This window comes from Aquarana catesbeiana, linkage group LG04 (genome assembly GCF_042186555.1).
Source record: "Aquarana catesbeiana isolate 2022-GZ linkage group LG04, ASM4218655v1, whole genome shotgun sequence".
Classification (NCBI taxonomy): domain Eukaryota; kingdom Metazoa; phylum Chordata; class Amphibia; order Anura; family Ranidae; genus Aquarana; species Aquarana catesbeiana.
In genome coordinates this window covers 33,956,203-33,971,935 of record NC_133327.1, presented here as the reverse complement: position 1 = coordinate 33,971,935, position 15,733 = coordinate 33,956,203, and the positions used below count along the sequence as shown (strand labels likewise).

The following is a 15,733-nucleotide window of genomic DNA, read 5'->3' as shown; positions in this document are numbered from 1 at the left end:
GAGAACGTGGTCAATTTTCAAGAGGCAGGTGAAAAAATAAATAAATAAAATTCTGACAAACTCCAAGTATTGATTATGGAAGAATAGGCTGCCATCAGTCATGGCCCAGAAGTTGATCGACAGCACGCCAGGGTGAATTGCAGAGGTCTTGAAAAAGAAAAAGGTCACTGTTGCAAATATTGACTCTATGCATAAACATAATGTAATTGTGAATAAAAGCTTTTGACACTTATGAAATGCTTGTAATTATACCATAGTAACATCTGACAAAAAAAAAAAAAAAAAAAAAAAAAAAAGGATGGATCTAAAACCACTGAAGCAGCAGACTGACACAAATCTAAGTTTTCACATTCTCAAAACTTTTGGCCAGAGCTGTACAAGGCAGGAAGGTTGGCAAAAACCCTTGAAGGGTTTATTCCAATGTACTTGTAATGGAATAGACATGCCCATATACAGATATTGGCTGCATTGTGTCCAGCTGGCGTTCACCTGTCGCATTGGATGTTCACTTACCTGCACTGTATCATTCAGGATCAGCAGGGACCCCCCTTCCTTCTCACAGTACTGGTGGCTCTCCGACCAAATAGTGGAATTTTTTGACACAAAATAACAGAGGTCATCATATTTTGTCCACTTGTTGGGGCAGGATGGACATTTGCACACTAGAGAAAAGCACAGGGGGCATAATAAGATTGGAGCATATGTAATATGTAGACAGATCAGCTGCTGCTATGTCTGCACTTCCCTTTGCCCCGCTGAACCCTTTCAGTTCCTTCTTCCAGCCTGTAAATCTGCATCACCACATTACTATACAACTCCTTGTGGTCTGCCTTCACTGGTGGCTGCCCAAACCACCTACCACCTCAAGTGGTGGCCAATACATTTTAGGGTGAAAGCCTCATTTGACACAAAGGCTAACAGCAATGACATGCTAACATGAATTATGGTTTATAATTGATTGTTTGTGTGTATAGAGCATAATAAAGAAGCAAAAAGATTCTAAAAGAAGCTAAAATCTGCAGCACCCAATGGCCAGCAGGGATGCACATCTAAAGGGATGTGTTCTTTCATATAATGCTCAGGTAGAGCAGTATAGTGACCATTGAGATCAAACCCACACATGATAAAGAGCATAAACTGGCACAGAAAGCCTTCTACACAGTCTGGTTGGGAAACATGGAATGCTGGTTGGGAAACATGCACAGTTGAGGCTGAATCACCTGCTGTGTGTTGGAGGGGGAGCGGGCAAGTTCTATTAATTACTAATGTGGATAGCAGGATAGATCAGATGAACCAGACTCCACGCTTTGGATTGAGGCTAGTACACACTATAGAAGTATGTGCTTTGTTCATTTTATGTTTGAGGTTTACAACCACTTTAAAAAACAAAGGGAAAAGTTTGCCTGTGTGACTGGCTAACCAGAGAAACAAAGTGGACAACCTGTGTGTGCACAATATATTAAAGGGATAGAGGTCTTACCTGATACATTGCCCATTCGTACGCACAGGACCACTGTAATGACCACTAATACCAGAAGTCCCCAAATCACATATTTTTTGCAGAGCTTCTTCCACCACTCAGAGCCAGGAAACCGATCCTATAAAGACAAGCATTTTATTAGCCATGTAAACCAGTTACACAAAGTTACAATGAGGGACATCAGTCACAAACAAAACAGAAGGGTCTACGGGCCTAGTGCATTACTGGCAACACTATTATTAGGAAAGAAAATAAAAAACAACAAACACCCCAAATGGGTGAGTACATACTTACAAGAGCCAAGGTATACCAGTGTTGTACAAAGCCCAAGAAACAACAGTATTCCACAAGACAGAACTCACAAGGTCCTGACAGCAGTCAAACTACTGCTGACACATTTCGGTGGACATGTCCTCTTTACAGCAATTGCTGACAGTGAGGATATGGTGAGGGACATCAGTGCTGGTATAAAAACTATATTTCACAATATTCTTACAGTTCTGCAACGTATACCACATTCTACAGACTGCCACTGTTCATAAATACCTTCCTCTCCCCCACCGAAAATTTTTGGATTTTCCCCGATCTTTTCTTAAAATGGAATATAAATCCAGGCACTGCATAGTCTAGTTAGCTTTGGGGCTGCAACTAACAATTATTTTCATAATCGATTAGTTTGTCGATTATTGTTTCAATTAAGTCGATTATTTGGTTAATAACCTTAAAAAAAAGTGTGGTGTATAATTTAGTTAATGTGTACAGTTTTTAAAAAAAAGGTAATTTATTCTTAAATATATCTATGCAGTGGTAAATATAAATAACCAACTATATGGTTAGGGAGCAAAATATCGAATCCACTCTGAGAATAACAGACAGAAGAGATATACTGTATAAACTATTAGAGGAGATATACTGTATAAACTATTAGAGAAGATATACTGTATGTACTATTAGAGTATATATACTATTAAAGGGGGAATCTGGTAAATATCAGACTCAGTGATCACATTTCTTTATTAAAAACAATGTCTTCCTTCAAAAAAAAAATGTCATTTTAAGAACGTTCGTTCTTTCATTTAGTGAATGTACAAAGATTTTTCGTCTGAATATTCTTGTCTGAAAATTGATCTGTGTGGCCAGCATAAGGCTCGGTACACACCTATGCAGTTTGCTTTTCATCTGTTTCTGCAGTGCTCTTTGCTGTGCGTTTTGATTTTTGTGCACATGATTTTGCTGCGATTTGCGTTTTTGCAATTTTTTTGGCCAATTTGTTGTTGGGCAGATTAAAAAACACATATTGCTGCAAAAACGCATTACATGCTTTTCTGCAGCTTCTCTATTGAAGTATATTGAACCAAAAGAGCACCGTTTTGCGTGAACGTGTCCCATTGGAAACCATGTGAATGAACTGTAGTGCGTTTCTGCAAAAAGCACCAAAAAACACATAGGTGTGAACCAGGTCTAAGACATTTAGTAACCTAATGGGGTGAAAAAAAACGAAAATTAGCCCTTTATAGTACAAAAAAAAAAAAAAAAACAGATAATCACTACTGTACGGGGTTAATTTTTTTTAGTGTAGAACTGTGAAAGTTATATTTGTAGTAGCGATTATTTGCTCTTTTTGTACTATAAAGGGCTCATTTTAGTTTTTTTATAACCCCATTATGTTACTGGCCGATTAATCGATTATGAAAATAGTAATCGATGAATCAACAACTAATCGATTAGTTGTTTCAGCCCTAGTTAGCTTTTAAGGATGATGCAATCAAATTGCACAATGTATACCCAGCTTTGGTCCTTAACCACTTGCTGACCATATAACTTACATATATGGTGGCATGGTGGCACTGCCGTGTCGGATCATGTACCTAGTAAGTGATCCGATACTCGGGTCTGGGGCACCCAACAAAAAAAATCCATCCACGCAGCCCGGAAGCTTATCTGCAGGTACCGTGGGCTCGATGTCCGCCGCCACCCTGCCGATCGGTACACAGGCAGAACAGCGACCTGCCTATGTAAACAAGGCAAATTGCCATTCTGTCAGCAGGGGAAGGCACGGATCTGGTGTTTCTGCAAAGCAGGACTAGGATCCAGGTCTTCCCCTAGTAAAAGCACCTCCCCCGCTGTACAAAAACACTGGCTAGGAACACATGTAACCCTTTGATCACCCCTGATGTTAACCCCTTCCCTGCCAGTGTCATTAGTACTGTGAGTGCATTAGTGCATATTTTTAGGACTGATCACTGTATTAGGGGAGATAAATCTTCCAGGGAGGTCAAGTGGTTAAGGGCTAGGGTTAGGATTAAAGACTAAACAGCGGAATGTAAACAAAAAGAATGGCAGCGCAAAAACAAACACACACACACACACACTCTGTGTGCCCCACCCCAACAACTAAAATCCCAATAAAAGTGTATATTGATTGGTTTACTCGAACGTTATAGCGTTGACAAACTATGGGATTTGTACACTGCAATTTTTTTACACTACTAATGGCAGCAATCAATGACCCCCATAGCAATGCATGGCCAACTCACTAGGACAACATACACAAGATGGTAGCCGGAGTCAACCACAGTGATCTCCCAAAGACAGGAAGCTCCTTCATAACAGCAGCCACGTCTTGCACATGACAGGAGAAGCAGTTTGAATGCCAACACTTGTCGACATGGATGCTGGCGTTACTCACATAGTTCTGTGAGTATCTTGGCACTGGTCATATTGGCATTGCTTGTGACGGTACCTACACTGCATGGAGCCAGCTATCTAGCACAGGCCAGACCAGAAATACGGTCGAGAGTCCACATAAAAAGTGCCGAATACCAGAAATACCATGTGCCACATATTTAGCATATGTCAGATGCCACTTTATAGTGTTTCATTTTAGCATTCACAGCTCACAGCGGCCATTTACCATGTGATCTCTCCATCAAATGACAGAACGATCACTTGTAAACAAACTGGCATCATGTCCGGTTCCTCTCTCCCCTCTGTACAGGGTGAGCAGAGAGGGAAGAGACCGGGTGCAGCAGCGCTGTGGGCTGGATCTGTAGTGCCCACAGTACTGCTGTGCCCATTGCAGCACTCATCCATGCTCAGCCATCCCCATCCACAGCTCATCCATGCCACCACAGTGCCTCACAAAAGTGTAATAGGTAGTCAAATTAGATTTGAAATTTATGCCCCTAGAACACCTGACGGTGCTCCCTGCATGTTGGGCCTCTGTATATGGCCAGGCTGTGCAAAAGTCTCCCACATGTGGTATCACCGTACTCAGGAGTAGGAGAATGTATTTTGGGGTGAATTTTTGATATGTACATGCTATGTGTTAGAAATATTGTATAAATGGACAATAGAAAAAAAAAAAAAAAAAAAAGTTTATTTTCTTTCCACATTTTCTAAAAACTTGTAGAAAAAAAAAAATAAAAAAAATAATGACATGCTCAAAACACTCATTATGCCTCAGATTATACGTTGGGGTGTTTTCTTTCCCAAATGGGGTCATTTTTGGAACGTTTCCATTGTCCTGGTGCTCCAGGGCCTTCAAAACGGCACGAGGTAGTCAAGAAATTCTATATGTAATTTATTCTCCTAGAATGTCTGATGGTTCTCCCTGCATGTTGGGCCTCTATATGTGGTCATGCTGTGTAAAAAGTCTCACACATGTGGTATTGCCACACTCAGGAGTAGTAGAATGTGTTTTGGAGTGTAATTTGTGGTATGCACATGCTGTGTGTGAGAAATAACCTGCTAATATATGACAATTTTGTGAAAATAAATAAATAAATACATTTTTAATCAAAATCTAAAGATGGCGTTAGATTTAAGATACATTAATAATTTTGTTTATTCAGCATGAAATAGAGCTTAGTTATGTAGCATGAGGCTGTATATTCAATATTTGCATTTATGGTAAACTCAGTCAATGGTGCTGGATGAGTTGGGATCACTTGGTCTACTTACATCCACTCCATTCACCCTCTGTGGTTTTAAAGGTGGAGTGCTGTCTAGACCACAATTCCGAGGCATCCCATCTTGTCCCTATTGGGCCGCAGGTGCTCATTGTCAGAGGAGTAGTGGGACCTATCTAAGGTTAGTCCATGCCCCAGCTCGAAAGATAGAGAGATAGAGTTTTTTTTTTTGTGCGTTGGGTTCTGGGTTGTAGGTGGTTTGGTTGCCATACTGTGGGGCGGAGGACTCGGAACTTGTGAGATTATTACATTTTTTATTATGCTATATGTTAATAAACTGATTAGGAGGTAGCTTCTGGGTGTCTTAACTTTGTTATCAATCCAAAACTGATTGTACAGTCAGGTTGTAATGTGTCCACAAATGATGTAATAATTAGTCCTGGTGAGTATCGCCGCCATCCACCACTTTGAAATGTGAAGCCGTGCTTCAACACCACCACCAGAGGCTGAAAAATGTGTTTCGCAGCTCACATGGACATCTCACCATAAGAGGTCAATAGCTCTTGTGGCTCTATACCAACCAGGGTCTTTTAGGACTTCAGGAGGATCCTCTTGCATATCAATCTTCCTGACAATTCCACAACTGACACAATCTTCCTGACTCCACCTTTACTGATCTGAAGAAGCAGCTACTTGTTTCACCATCTCCACACTGATTCCGAATGGAAGGGTCAGCTGTCATAATGAATGGAGATGGTGAAACAAGTAGCAAATTCTTCAGATCAGAAAACTCAGTTTACTGAAGGAAGTAATTATGGCACAACAGTGACATTACCAAGAACTGGACGTACTTCCAAAACTGAAGAGACGAGAAGAAAACTGGTAAGGGAGGCTGCCAGGTACATGCGACAGCAATCTCCCGTATTCTTCATATGTCTGGGCTGTGGGATAGAGTGGCAAGATGAAGAAAAACCATCCAAGCCCGGCACACATGTGAAGTCTCCCAAAAGCACGTGGGAAAATGTGTTCTGGTCTGATGAAACCAAGGTTGAACTTTTTGGCCATAATTCCAAAAGAGATGCTTGGCACAAAAACAACATTGCACATCACCAAAAGAACACCATACCTACCGTGAAGCATGGTGATGGCAGCATCATGCTTTGGAGCTTTTCTTCAGCTGGAACAGGGGACTCAGTCAAGGTAGAGGGAATTATGAACAGTTCCAATTACCGGTCACTATTGGCACAAACCCTTCTGGCTTCTGATAGAAAGCTGAACATGAAGAGGAACTTCATCTTTCAGCAAGACGACCCAAAGCATACATCCAAATCAACAAAGTAATGGCTTCACCAGAAGAACATTAAAGTTTTGGAATGGCCCAGCCAGGGCCGAGACCTGAATCCCATTGAAAATCTGTGAGGTGACCTGAAGAGGGCTGTGCACAGGAGATGCCCTCACAATCTGACAGATTTGAAGTGTTTTTGCAAAGAAGAGTGGGCAAATATTGCCAAGTCGAGATGTGCCATGCTGATAGACTCATACCCAAAAAGACTGAGTGCTGTAAAATCAAAAGGTGCTTCAACAAAGTATTAGTTTAAGGGTGTGCACACTTATGCAACCAAATTTTAGTTTTTTACTTCCCTCCACCTAAAAGATTTCAGTTTGTTCAACTGAGTTGTACAGTTTATAGGCCACAGTAAAGGTGGAAGAAGTTCTGAAAGTATTTTTTACATTACAGAAACCTGACATTTTAATATGGGTGTGTAGACTTTTTATATCCACTGTATACACACACACTATAAATATAAAAATGTATGCCCCTATCTGGGCCTGGACATTGTATTCTGACAGCAGACTAATCCACTATCAGAACACACTGATCAGTAGCTGCAGCTGCTGATCAAGAAACATTTTCCAATAGTCTCAGTTGAGAGACATCAATCATTAGATTGACTTCTGTCAAACAGGTCACATATGGATCAAAGTTCATCTGGTTCCTGCTGAAGGCAAATTTCGATCCAGTCAGCTTTACCTGAAGCAGTAGAAAACTTCATACCTCCATGGGCATCTGACAGATCACATTCCATATACTGGGGATGGCATTATGACACAATATCCCAGACTGGCCCCTGGAGCTGACACTCACCTTAAGGGACGTTGTGCGGCTCCTAATGCGATTGAGATCATTGCTCAGAGTTGTTCGGTGATCATCTAGACCCGGGGCCCCTTCTGGGGTGGTGTCTGGGGCCCCTGCTTCTCCCCTCCCAGGCCAATCCTACAAAATAAGAATTTTATTTGTAAGGCTCATGTCGCATGAATAGAAACTAATCCGGTTCTACAAGTTTACAGCGAGGGACATTAGTACTGGTACAAAAAACACATTTCAAAATATCCTGACAGCACACGACATTTTACAGTTCCTCATTGCATTCAACTACCTGCAAACTGCCACTGCTCATGAAAACCTCCTCCTCATCCCCCACCACCCTACAAAAACCTAAAATGGCAGTCTTTTTTTCCAGTTTTGGATAGAGCAGAGATTAATTCAAACTGTCAGATTTTTATTGCGGCCCGTGTCCCCGTTAGGCAGATTCACTCTCTATTTGCCATGTTACCTGTTGTCATCCAAAGTACAAGAAAACCCCAAATTTTGGGTTTTGACCAGAACAGGAATAAAAGGGGAAAAAAATAAATATATCTTACAATGGACAAGTTCTGATGACAACCTTGGAGGGGATTACCTCACTTCCTGTTGTGACTAGATGACAGAAAGTGGAGGTAAATTTCCCCAATGGGACACAGATAGCACCCCCCCTACCCAAAAAACAAAAACAAAAAACAAAAACACCCCACATACCCTGACTTGGGTTGTAACCCTTCCTTAGGGCCCATTCACACCACCCCAGACAGCTGCTTCACACTAAACTGCAGCAGTTTAGCATGCTGCAGTTGTCCAATCCAGCTGCAGTGAGCCAGCAGTAGGGGGCAGTGTGATAAGCGTTTCAGTGCACCACAGTGCCTTTTTGTGCACTTCAATTAAAGTTGATTCAAAGAGACACTACATTTGTGTCACTGTACAGCAGGATGGTGACATGAAATCCTGTCCTGTGCACTGCGATAAAATGCAGCATGTCTTTTGTAGCAGCTCACTGCAGTGTGAACAGGACACATAGAAAACAACTTCTTGAAGAATCATACTGCTCTCTGGGCTCATGAGACCCATTATATGACCAAGAAGAGGGAGAAGAGGTTTCCCAGGGCACACATACTGATAGTAGGTCTAAAGTAAGTTGAGAAGAGGGTGAAATATCTGTCGCATTCACCCCAAATATGCCCCCCCCCCAGATCCCCTAACCACCCCACAGTGCACCCAGCCCCCCCTCAGAGCTCCCAAAACTCAAGGGTGCATTCACATCCAGGGGCAGACTGACAACTCATGGGGCCCCCGGGCAATAGGAGATTATGGGGCCCCCGGGCAATAGGAGATTATGGGGCCCCCGGGCAATAGGAGATTATGGGGCCCCCGGGCAATAGGAGATTATGGGGCCCCCGGGCAATAGGAGATTATGGGGCCCCCGGGCAATAGGAGATTATGGGGCCCCCGGGCAATAGGAGATTATGGGGCCCCTGGGCAATAGGAGATTATGGGGCCCCATAGTATACACACACACGCACACACACACACACACACACTGAAAAGGTACTGGAAAGGCGGGGCAGCTATAAAATTGGGATTTAAAAAAACAAAAACAAAAACACAGATTTTTACATACTGTCCCTGGGTTTTATTGAGGCTGGCAACCCTGATGGGGCCCCTTAGTGGCATGGGGCCCTCGGGCAGTGCCCGAATGGTAAGTCCGCCCCTGTTCACTTCTGAACAGGATAGCACACTTTGAAATAACATGGTGATGTGCATGTTCTAATAAGGTTTAAACCGTGGTGTACCAATGAAAACAGATTCGTTGTGCATAGGGCAGCCTATTCACTTGAAAAGGGCCGCCCTACACCCCAAAAATGCCTCAAAACTTTTTGGCGTTTTTTGCTGGGAGACAAATGTGCGCCTGCTACCTGCACTTGGGAGTGCCATTAACAGCTTAATGGCACCACAAACATGATATGATATCTGCAACATGCGGTGAAGCACACATTTTCTGTGCGCTTCGTTGTGCATTCTGGAAACACCAAGTATGAATGGAGCCTTAGGGTTGGTTTACACTTGTTTCAAACTATGGCATTGGACACAAAAAAAAAAAAAAAAACCACAAACAAACACCACACCCCCAAACACTACCGGGCACTTTCACCCCCTTCCTGGCCAAGCCAATTTTCAGCGCTGTCACACCTTGAATAATTGCACGGTCATGCAACACTGTACCCATATGACATTTTTATCATTTTTTTTTTTTTTTTTTTTTTTTAGACAAATAGAGCTTTCTTTTGGTGGTACTTATTTACAATTTTTTTGCAAAAAAAAAAAAAAACAGTGGTGATTAAGTACATTTTTGCCTTGATTGATGTGCGCTGGTGAGGCTGCACGGATGAGGAGGCACCGATATCAGTGCAGATCTCCCCTGTGAGGAAATGCCACCGATTGGCTCTCCTTTCCTCACACGCTGTCAGTGTGGGGATAGGAAGTACCGGTATTTCCTTGTTCACACGTGATCAATCACAGCTAATCACATGGGTAAAGAGCCTCGTAATCGGCTCTATATCGAGATCGGTGATGAGCTGTGTCGCGGCAAGAGTGGGACAACCTCATATGATGCCACCCCAGAAAGAGAGCCACCCCCCACCAATCGGCCATACGGCGGTTAAAGTGCTCTGAACTCCATACAAATCCCATGTCACTAATCCATGAGAACATTCGCTAAAAGTACCTGTGGCTTTTGGGAGGTTTTTTTATTCAGAGTTATTTTTGCTTTGGAGGTATTGCAGGTATGAGATATCCCAGGATGCACTTTGAAACCAACCAGCAATTACTTTAGATGAGCAGGGTCCAGAGCGGAGTAACTAGCAGACGGCACCCGAGGAGGGGGAGGAGAGGGAGGAGACCACTGAGCTGGGGGAAGAAAAAAAACAAAAAAAAAAAAAACAAACAAACAAACAAACAAACAAACAAACAAACAAACAACAACACACCACACACACACACACACTTTTGTAAATATTTTATTATCTTTTCATGTGACAACACTGAAGAAATGACACATTGCTACAATGTAAAGTAGTGAGTGTACAGCTTTCATAACAGTGTAAATTTGCTGTCCCCTCAAAATAACTCAACACACAGCCATTAATGTCTAAACCTCTGGCAACAAAAGTGAGTACACCCCTAAGTGAAAATGTCCAAATTGGGCCAAAATAGCCATTTTCCCTCCCTGGTGTCATGTGACTCGTTAGTGTTACAAGGTCTCAGGTGTGAATGGGGAGCAGGTGTGTTAAAGCGGAGTTCCACACAAAAATGGAACTTCCGCTTTTCGGAACCCTCCCCCCCTCCGGTGTCACATTTGGCACCTTTCAGGGGGGAGGGGGGTGCAGATACCTGTCAAAGACAGGTATTTGCACCTACTTCCGGCATAGACTCCCATGGGAGTCTATGCTTCTTCCTGTCCCGACCGCGCTGTCTGCTGGGAACACACAGCTCCCAGCAGAGAGCGGGGACCACTAGGGACGCGCAGCGCGACTCGCGCATGCGCAGTAGGGAACCGGGAAGTGAAGCCGCAACGCTTCACTTCCTGATTCCCTCACCTAGGATGGCGGCGGCAGCTGCCGAGAACCGAGCGGCTTCTCGGCGTCCCCTGCCGACATCGCTGGACCCCGGGACAGGTAAGTGGCAATGTATTAAAAGTCAGCAGCTGCAGTATTTGTAGCTGCTGGCTTTTAATATTTTTTTTTTTTGCCGGTGTGGGTGAACCCCCACTTTAAATTCGGTGTTATCGCTCTCAATCTCTCACACTGGTCACTGGAAGTTCAACATGGCACCTCATGGCAAAGAACTCTGAGGATCTGGGGTAAAAAAAAAAAAACAAAAAACAAAAAAAAACAAAAAAAGAGAAGAAGAATTGTTGCTCTACATAAAGATGGTCTAGGCAATAAGAAGATTGCCAAGACCCTGAAACTGAGCTGCAGCACGGTGGCCAATACCATACAGCAGTTTACCAGGGCAGGTTCCACTCAGAACAGGGATAAAATTGTGTAAAAGATGGATCTCAAACTACTGGTAATTTTAGGCAACAGAAACTAATTCATCTTTTTAGGACTGGGTACCTCCACAACTTGGCTATAAGATCAATAGGATGGTGGGGAAACAGACAGGGAAAGGGTAAGTAGTTGAAAGGAGGACTAAACCATGGTATTCATATGCCAAAAAAAAATCTTTAAAATTACACAAAATTTACTAAAAAACCACCGTCTAAGTACCATAAAATAGTTAAAAATATACTTGAAAAAGACAACGTTGTCACCTTAAAATAATTGACACACAGGACAGGGCTGCAATAATCTGGGATAGCCGCATCAAACATAGAACACATGCATTCCCATATATCGAAGCCGGAATGGTCTGTAAATGGGTTTGTCTAGAGCACCGAGCAATACTTGTCCCATTCGGGCTGTTTGTATGTTACATATGTTATTGATTCCCAACATAGATACCGACCGATTAATGGACAGATCGTCCAGGGCTTTAACGATACAAAAAGGGAACGATTACACAATTGCCTATTGCTATATTGGTAGATCACATCATTAAGTACAGTGGAACCTTGGTTTACGAGTAACGCGGTTTACGAGCATTTTGAAAGACAAGCAACTTTTTTTTTTTAATTCTGACTTGGTTTGCGAGTGTAGTCTTGCAAAATGAGCAGAATTCAAGCTAATGGGGTGTGCAGTACCGCATTTGGCCAGAGGTGTGGGGGCGCCGGAGACACTCGGAACGGTTCGGAGCCGTTTGGAAATACTCCTTTACCGAGAGTTTCCGAGGCTTTCCGAGTTCAGCCGAGCTGTCCGAGTATTTCTGATACACCACCCCCCCCCCCCCCCCACCTCTGGCCACATGCAGCATTGCATGTAATAGAAGTTCATGTGGAACAAATTATCTTTGTTTCCATTGACTTCTATGGGGAAACTCGCTTTAATATGCGATGGCTTGGATTACAAGCATTCCCCCGTAATCCAAGATTCCACTGTACAGGCCAACTGGAAAAAGACCTTGAAAGTAGGGGTGCACCAAATGTGTTTTTGGTGCCGAAACCGATACCGAAAATGAAAGATACACTAGGTCGAAAACCGAAACCGATACAGAAAATGACCGATACCGAAACGGATTTATTTATTTTTTAAAAATTTTTGTTTATTAATTTTTTACAACACAAACAGTACAACATGTACCAAAATCCGGTAGCGCCAGTCCACCCTGACCCCAGGGCTTCTGCAGGGTCCGGAGGCTAATTCTAGGGTGCGCCGTGGACCATAGGAAGGAGCTAAATAAGCTTTTTACCTGTATAAAAAAAAGGAACAGGCGATCCATATTGGTGAGTTCTGCAAGAAGTATAAGAAGACTGGCAGAATCTTCATTTTAAGTAGATTAACCCTTCCGATCAAGGACAATGGCAGATGATTCCACGTATCTAGCTGCAGTTTGACCTTAGCCAGCAAGGGGAGTAAATTTAAAGGCATAAAGTCCCCCACCCCGGGTGATATGCGTATGTCCAGATACTTGAACTCTGACACCCAGGAAATAGGAACCCTTTTGGTTGCCAGAGCCTGAGCGCCAGGGTCAATAGCAATCACACTGGACTTCTCCCAGTTCACCCGTAGCCCTGAGAAAGTGGCGAATTCATCTAATATCTCGACCACTGCCTCTAGTGACCACCCTGCGTCTTGTAAAAAGAGGAGCATGTTGTCTGCATAGAGTGCGATGCATTACCGAAACTTAATTTTTAAAAAATATATTTTTAAACAGGAGATGGTCAGAGACTGGGGACATGGTACAGGAGATGGTCAGAGACTGCAGGCATGGTACAGGAGATGATCAGAGACTGCAGGCATGGTACAGGAGATGGTCAGAGACTGCAGGCATGGTACAGGAGATGGTCAGAGACTGCAGGCATGGTACAGGAGATGGCCAGAGACTGCAGGCATGGTACAGGAGATGGCCAGGGACTGCAGGCATGGTACAGGAGATGGCCAGGGACTGCAGGCATGGTACAGGAGATGGCCAGGGACTGCAGGCATGATACAGGAGATGGCCAGGGACTGCAGACATGGTACAGGAGATAAATGCAGCCTCACCGGTGCCCGTCAGATGCAGCCAGCCTGTGCAGGGGAAGAGAGAGGAGAGCCGCCGCCTGGTTGATTAGAGTGCCGTGAACATAACAGCTTTCATGTCAATAGCTGTGAGTTCCCCGCCGTGCGCCGTCACATACAGCCGTGCGCCGTCACATACAGCTAATCCTGGGACGGGTGATCTGTTGTCTATCAAAGTTCCCCGGACAAGGGGGAGGGGCTGTATGTGACGGCGCGCGTGGCGGGAAACACACAGCTATTGAAATGAAAGCTGTTATGTTCCCGGCGCTCTAATCAACCAGGCGGTGGCTCTCCTCTCTCTTCTGCGCTATAGAACAGCCCCGTGATGGGCGGCACTAGGGGCGGGGGGCAAAGCCCCTCCCAGGCCCCGCCCCATTATCGGCCATTTTCTCTTTCGTCAAATTGCCGAAAAGGCCATTTTCGGCCGATAAATTTCAGCCGCCGAAATTTTGGTGCATCCCTACTTGAAAGATATCACAGCATTCGATTTTCACTAGATTGGTGTCCTAATTAGATAAGTCCAGTGGAATAGAGCATTGTGGCAGGTGCCAAGTCCTGCTGCAAAATGAAATCAGCATCTCCATAGAGCTGGTCAGCAGAGGGAAGCATGAAGTGCTTAATGAAGGACTTAATAAAATACAGTGGACTACCAGCAGATGACATGGCTCCCCAAATCACCAATGACTGGAAAATTTTGCATTTCATTTGGAAATCAAGAAAGCAGCTGACAGCCGCAGAAGGGAGAGGAGGAGAAGCGGCTGTCAGCTGCTTTATTGAAAGCTGCACTGATCACCCCCACCCCCTCCCCTGACTGTTAACCAGGGACAGATCACCCACGGGTGCAGAGTGGGTCAGAGCCTTCCTGGTGAAACCCCTGCACCCGTGGGTGATACACCACTGAGTGGAAGGGCCATCGGATTGATCAGGTAGGTGGACATATGTATGATACCCCCAAGGCTCACCGACACCTTACAATCTGATTGGACAATCTCCTGACAAGTATGTAGTACACAGAGCCCCCTGATTGGATGGGATTAGAGAGGTGCTCATATATGGTAGATCTAAAAGAGATTGTAATGTGTCCTGATGGGGAGATAGAACTCTATAGAACATCATATAGAGGAACAGTAACTGACAGTCCTGCTGAAACATTAGATCCCACAGAGGGGCGCTATACCTAAAGCTCCATAGAACTCACACTCCATGGGGAGGACATGATCACACCCCACACTGGTCCCAGGAGCTGACACTCACCTTGAGGGTCGGGGTGAGGGTCTTACTTATCCCGAGACTACTCCTGCGGCGATAACCCGTAGGCGGGATCAGCTCACTCCGCTCCTCTGCAGACCCTCCCGCTCCATGCTCGGTTCCTGGTAACCTGACTTCTCCGCTCTCCTCCTCCTCCGCAATCTTGTCCGGGGAATGCATCGTTCTAGGAGAAAAGAGGCGGAGCGCTCCTTATATACGGGGACGTGTACTCCGCCCACTGACTCCTCCCATGAGGGTCCCGCCCACTCCCGGGAGCCCGGACTCTCAACTTTGGAAAATGAAGAGTCATCTCATCGCTACAATGAGCGGGGGAGAGAGAAAGGTCCTACCTGCACAGAGATGGAGGGCGTATCCTCACGTTCGAGAGCTAGGGGCGTGTCATCACATGAGCTAGGGGCGTGTCATCACATGCGAGAGCTAGGGGTATATCCTCGCGCACCAGAGCTGGGAATTTCCATCTGCAGAGAACGGGGTGCGCCCCCCTTGCCACAGGAGAGTGGGGGCGTATCCTCACCTGAGAGAGCTTAGGGGCGTGTCCTAATCACCTGCAAAACCCACGTGAAAGGTATATGAAACATATATATAGTACACATCACTAAACATATGCATTAAATGGACATACAAAAGTGCATTTTCCATGTGCAACAGTGCAAATAACAGAGTATATAATAAAGTCCATAAAATGAAACGGATAAGTCACCCAAGTGTTGATTTGGATGTGGAAAAAATCTTGATAACTATGGATAAAGTGTTTGATCCACCACCA

General features: G+C 44.3%; 1 protein-coding gene across 1 annotated transcript in view; it reads right to left on the bottom strand.

Moving 5' to 3' along the window:
* The window catches only part of LOC141139144 (C-type lectin domain family 2 member B-like), a 47,811-nt gene extending 32,391 nt beyond the window's left edge, over window positions 1-15,420 (bottom strand). Inside the window, exons 1-5 of the mRNA XM_073624986.1 lie at window positions 15,297-15,420; window positions 14,953-15,130; window positions 7,538-7,666; window positions 1,481-1,598; window positions 514-662 (exon numbers count right to left, since the gene is read on the bottom strand). Of these exons, the coding sequence (XP_073481087.1) occupies window positions 514-662; window positions 1,481-1,598; window positions 7,538-7,666; window positions 14,953-15,126 (570 nt within the window). The 5' untranslated portion in view covers window positions 15,127-15,130; window positions 15,297-15,420. The remainder of the gene's footprint in view (window positions 1-513; window positions 663-1,480; window positions 1,599-7,537; window positions 7,667-14,952; window positions 15,131-15,296) is intronic.
* Window positions 15,421-15,733: the final 313 nt, after the last annotated feature.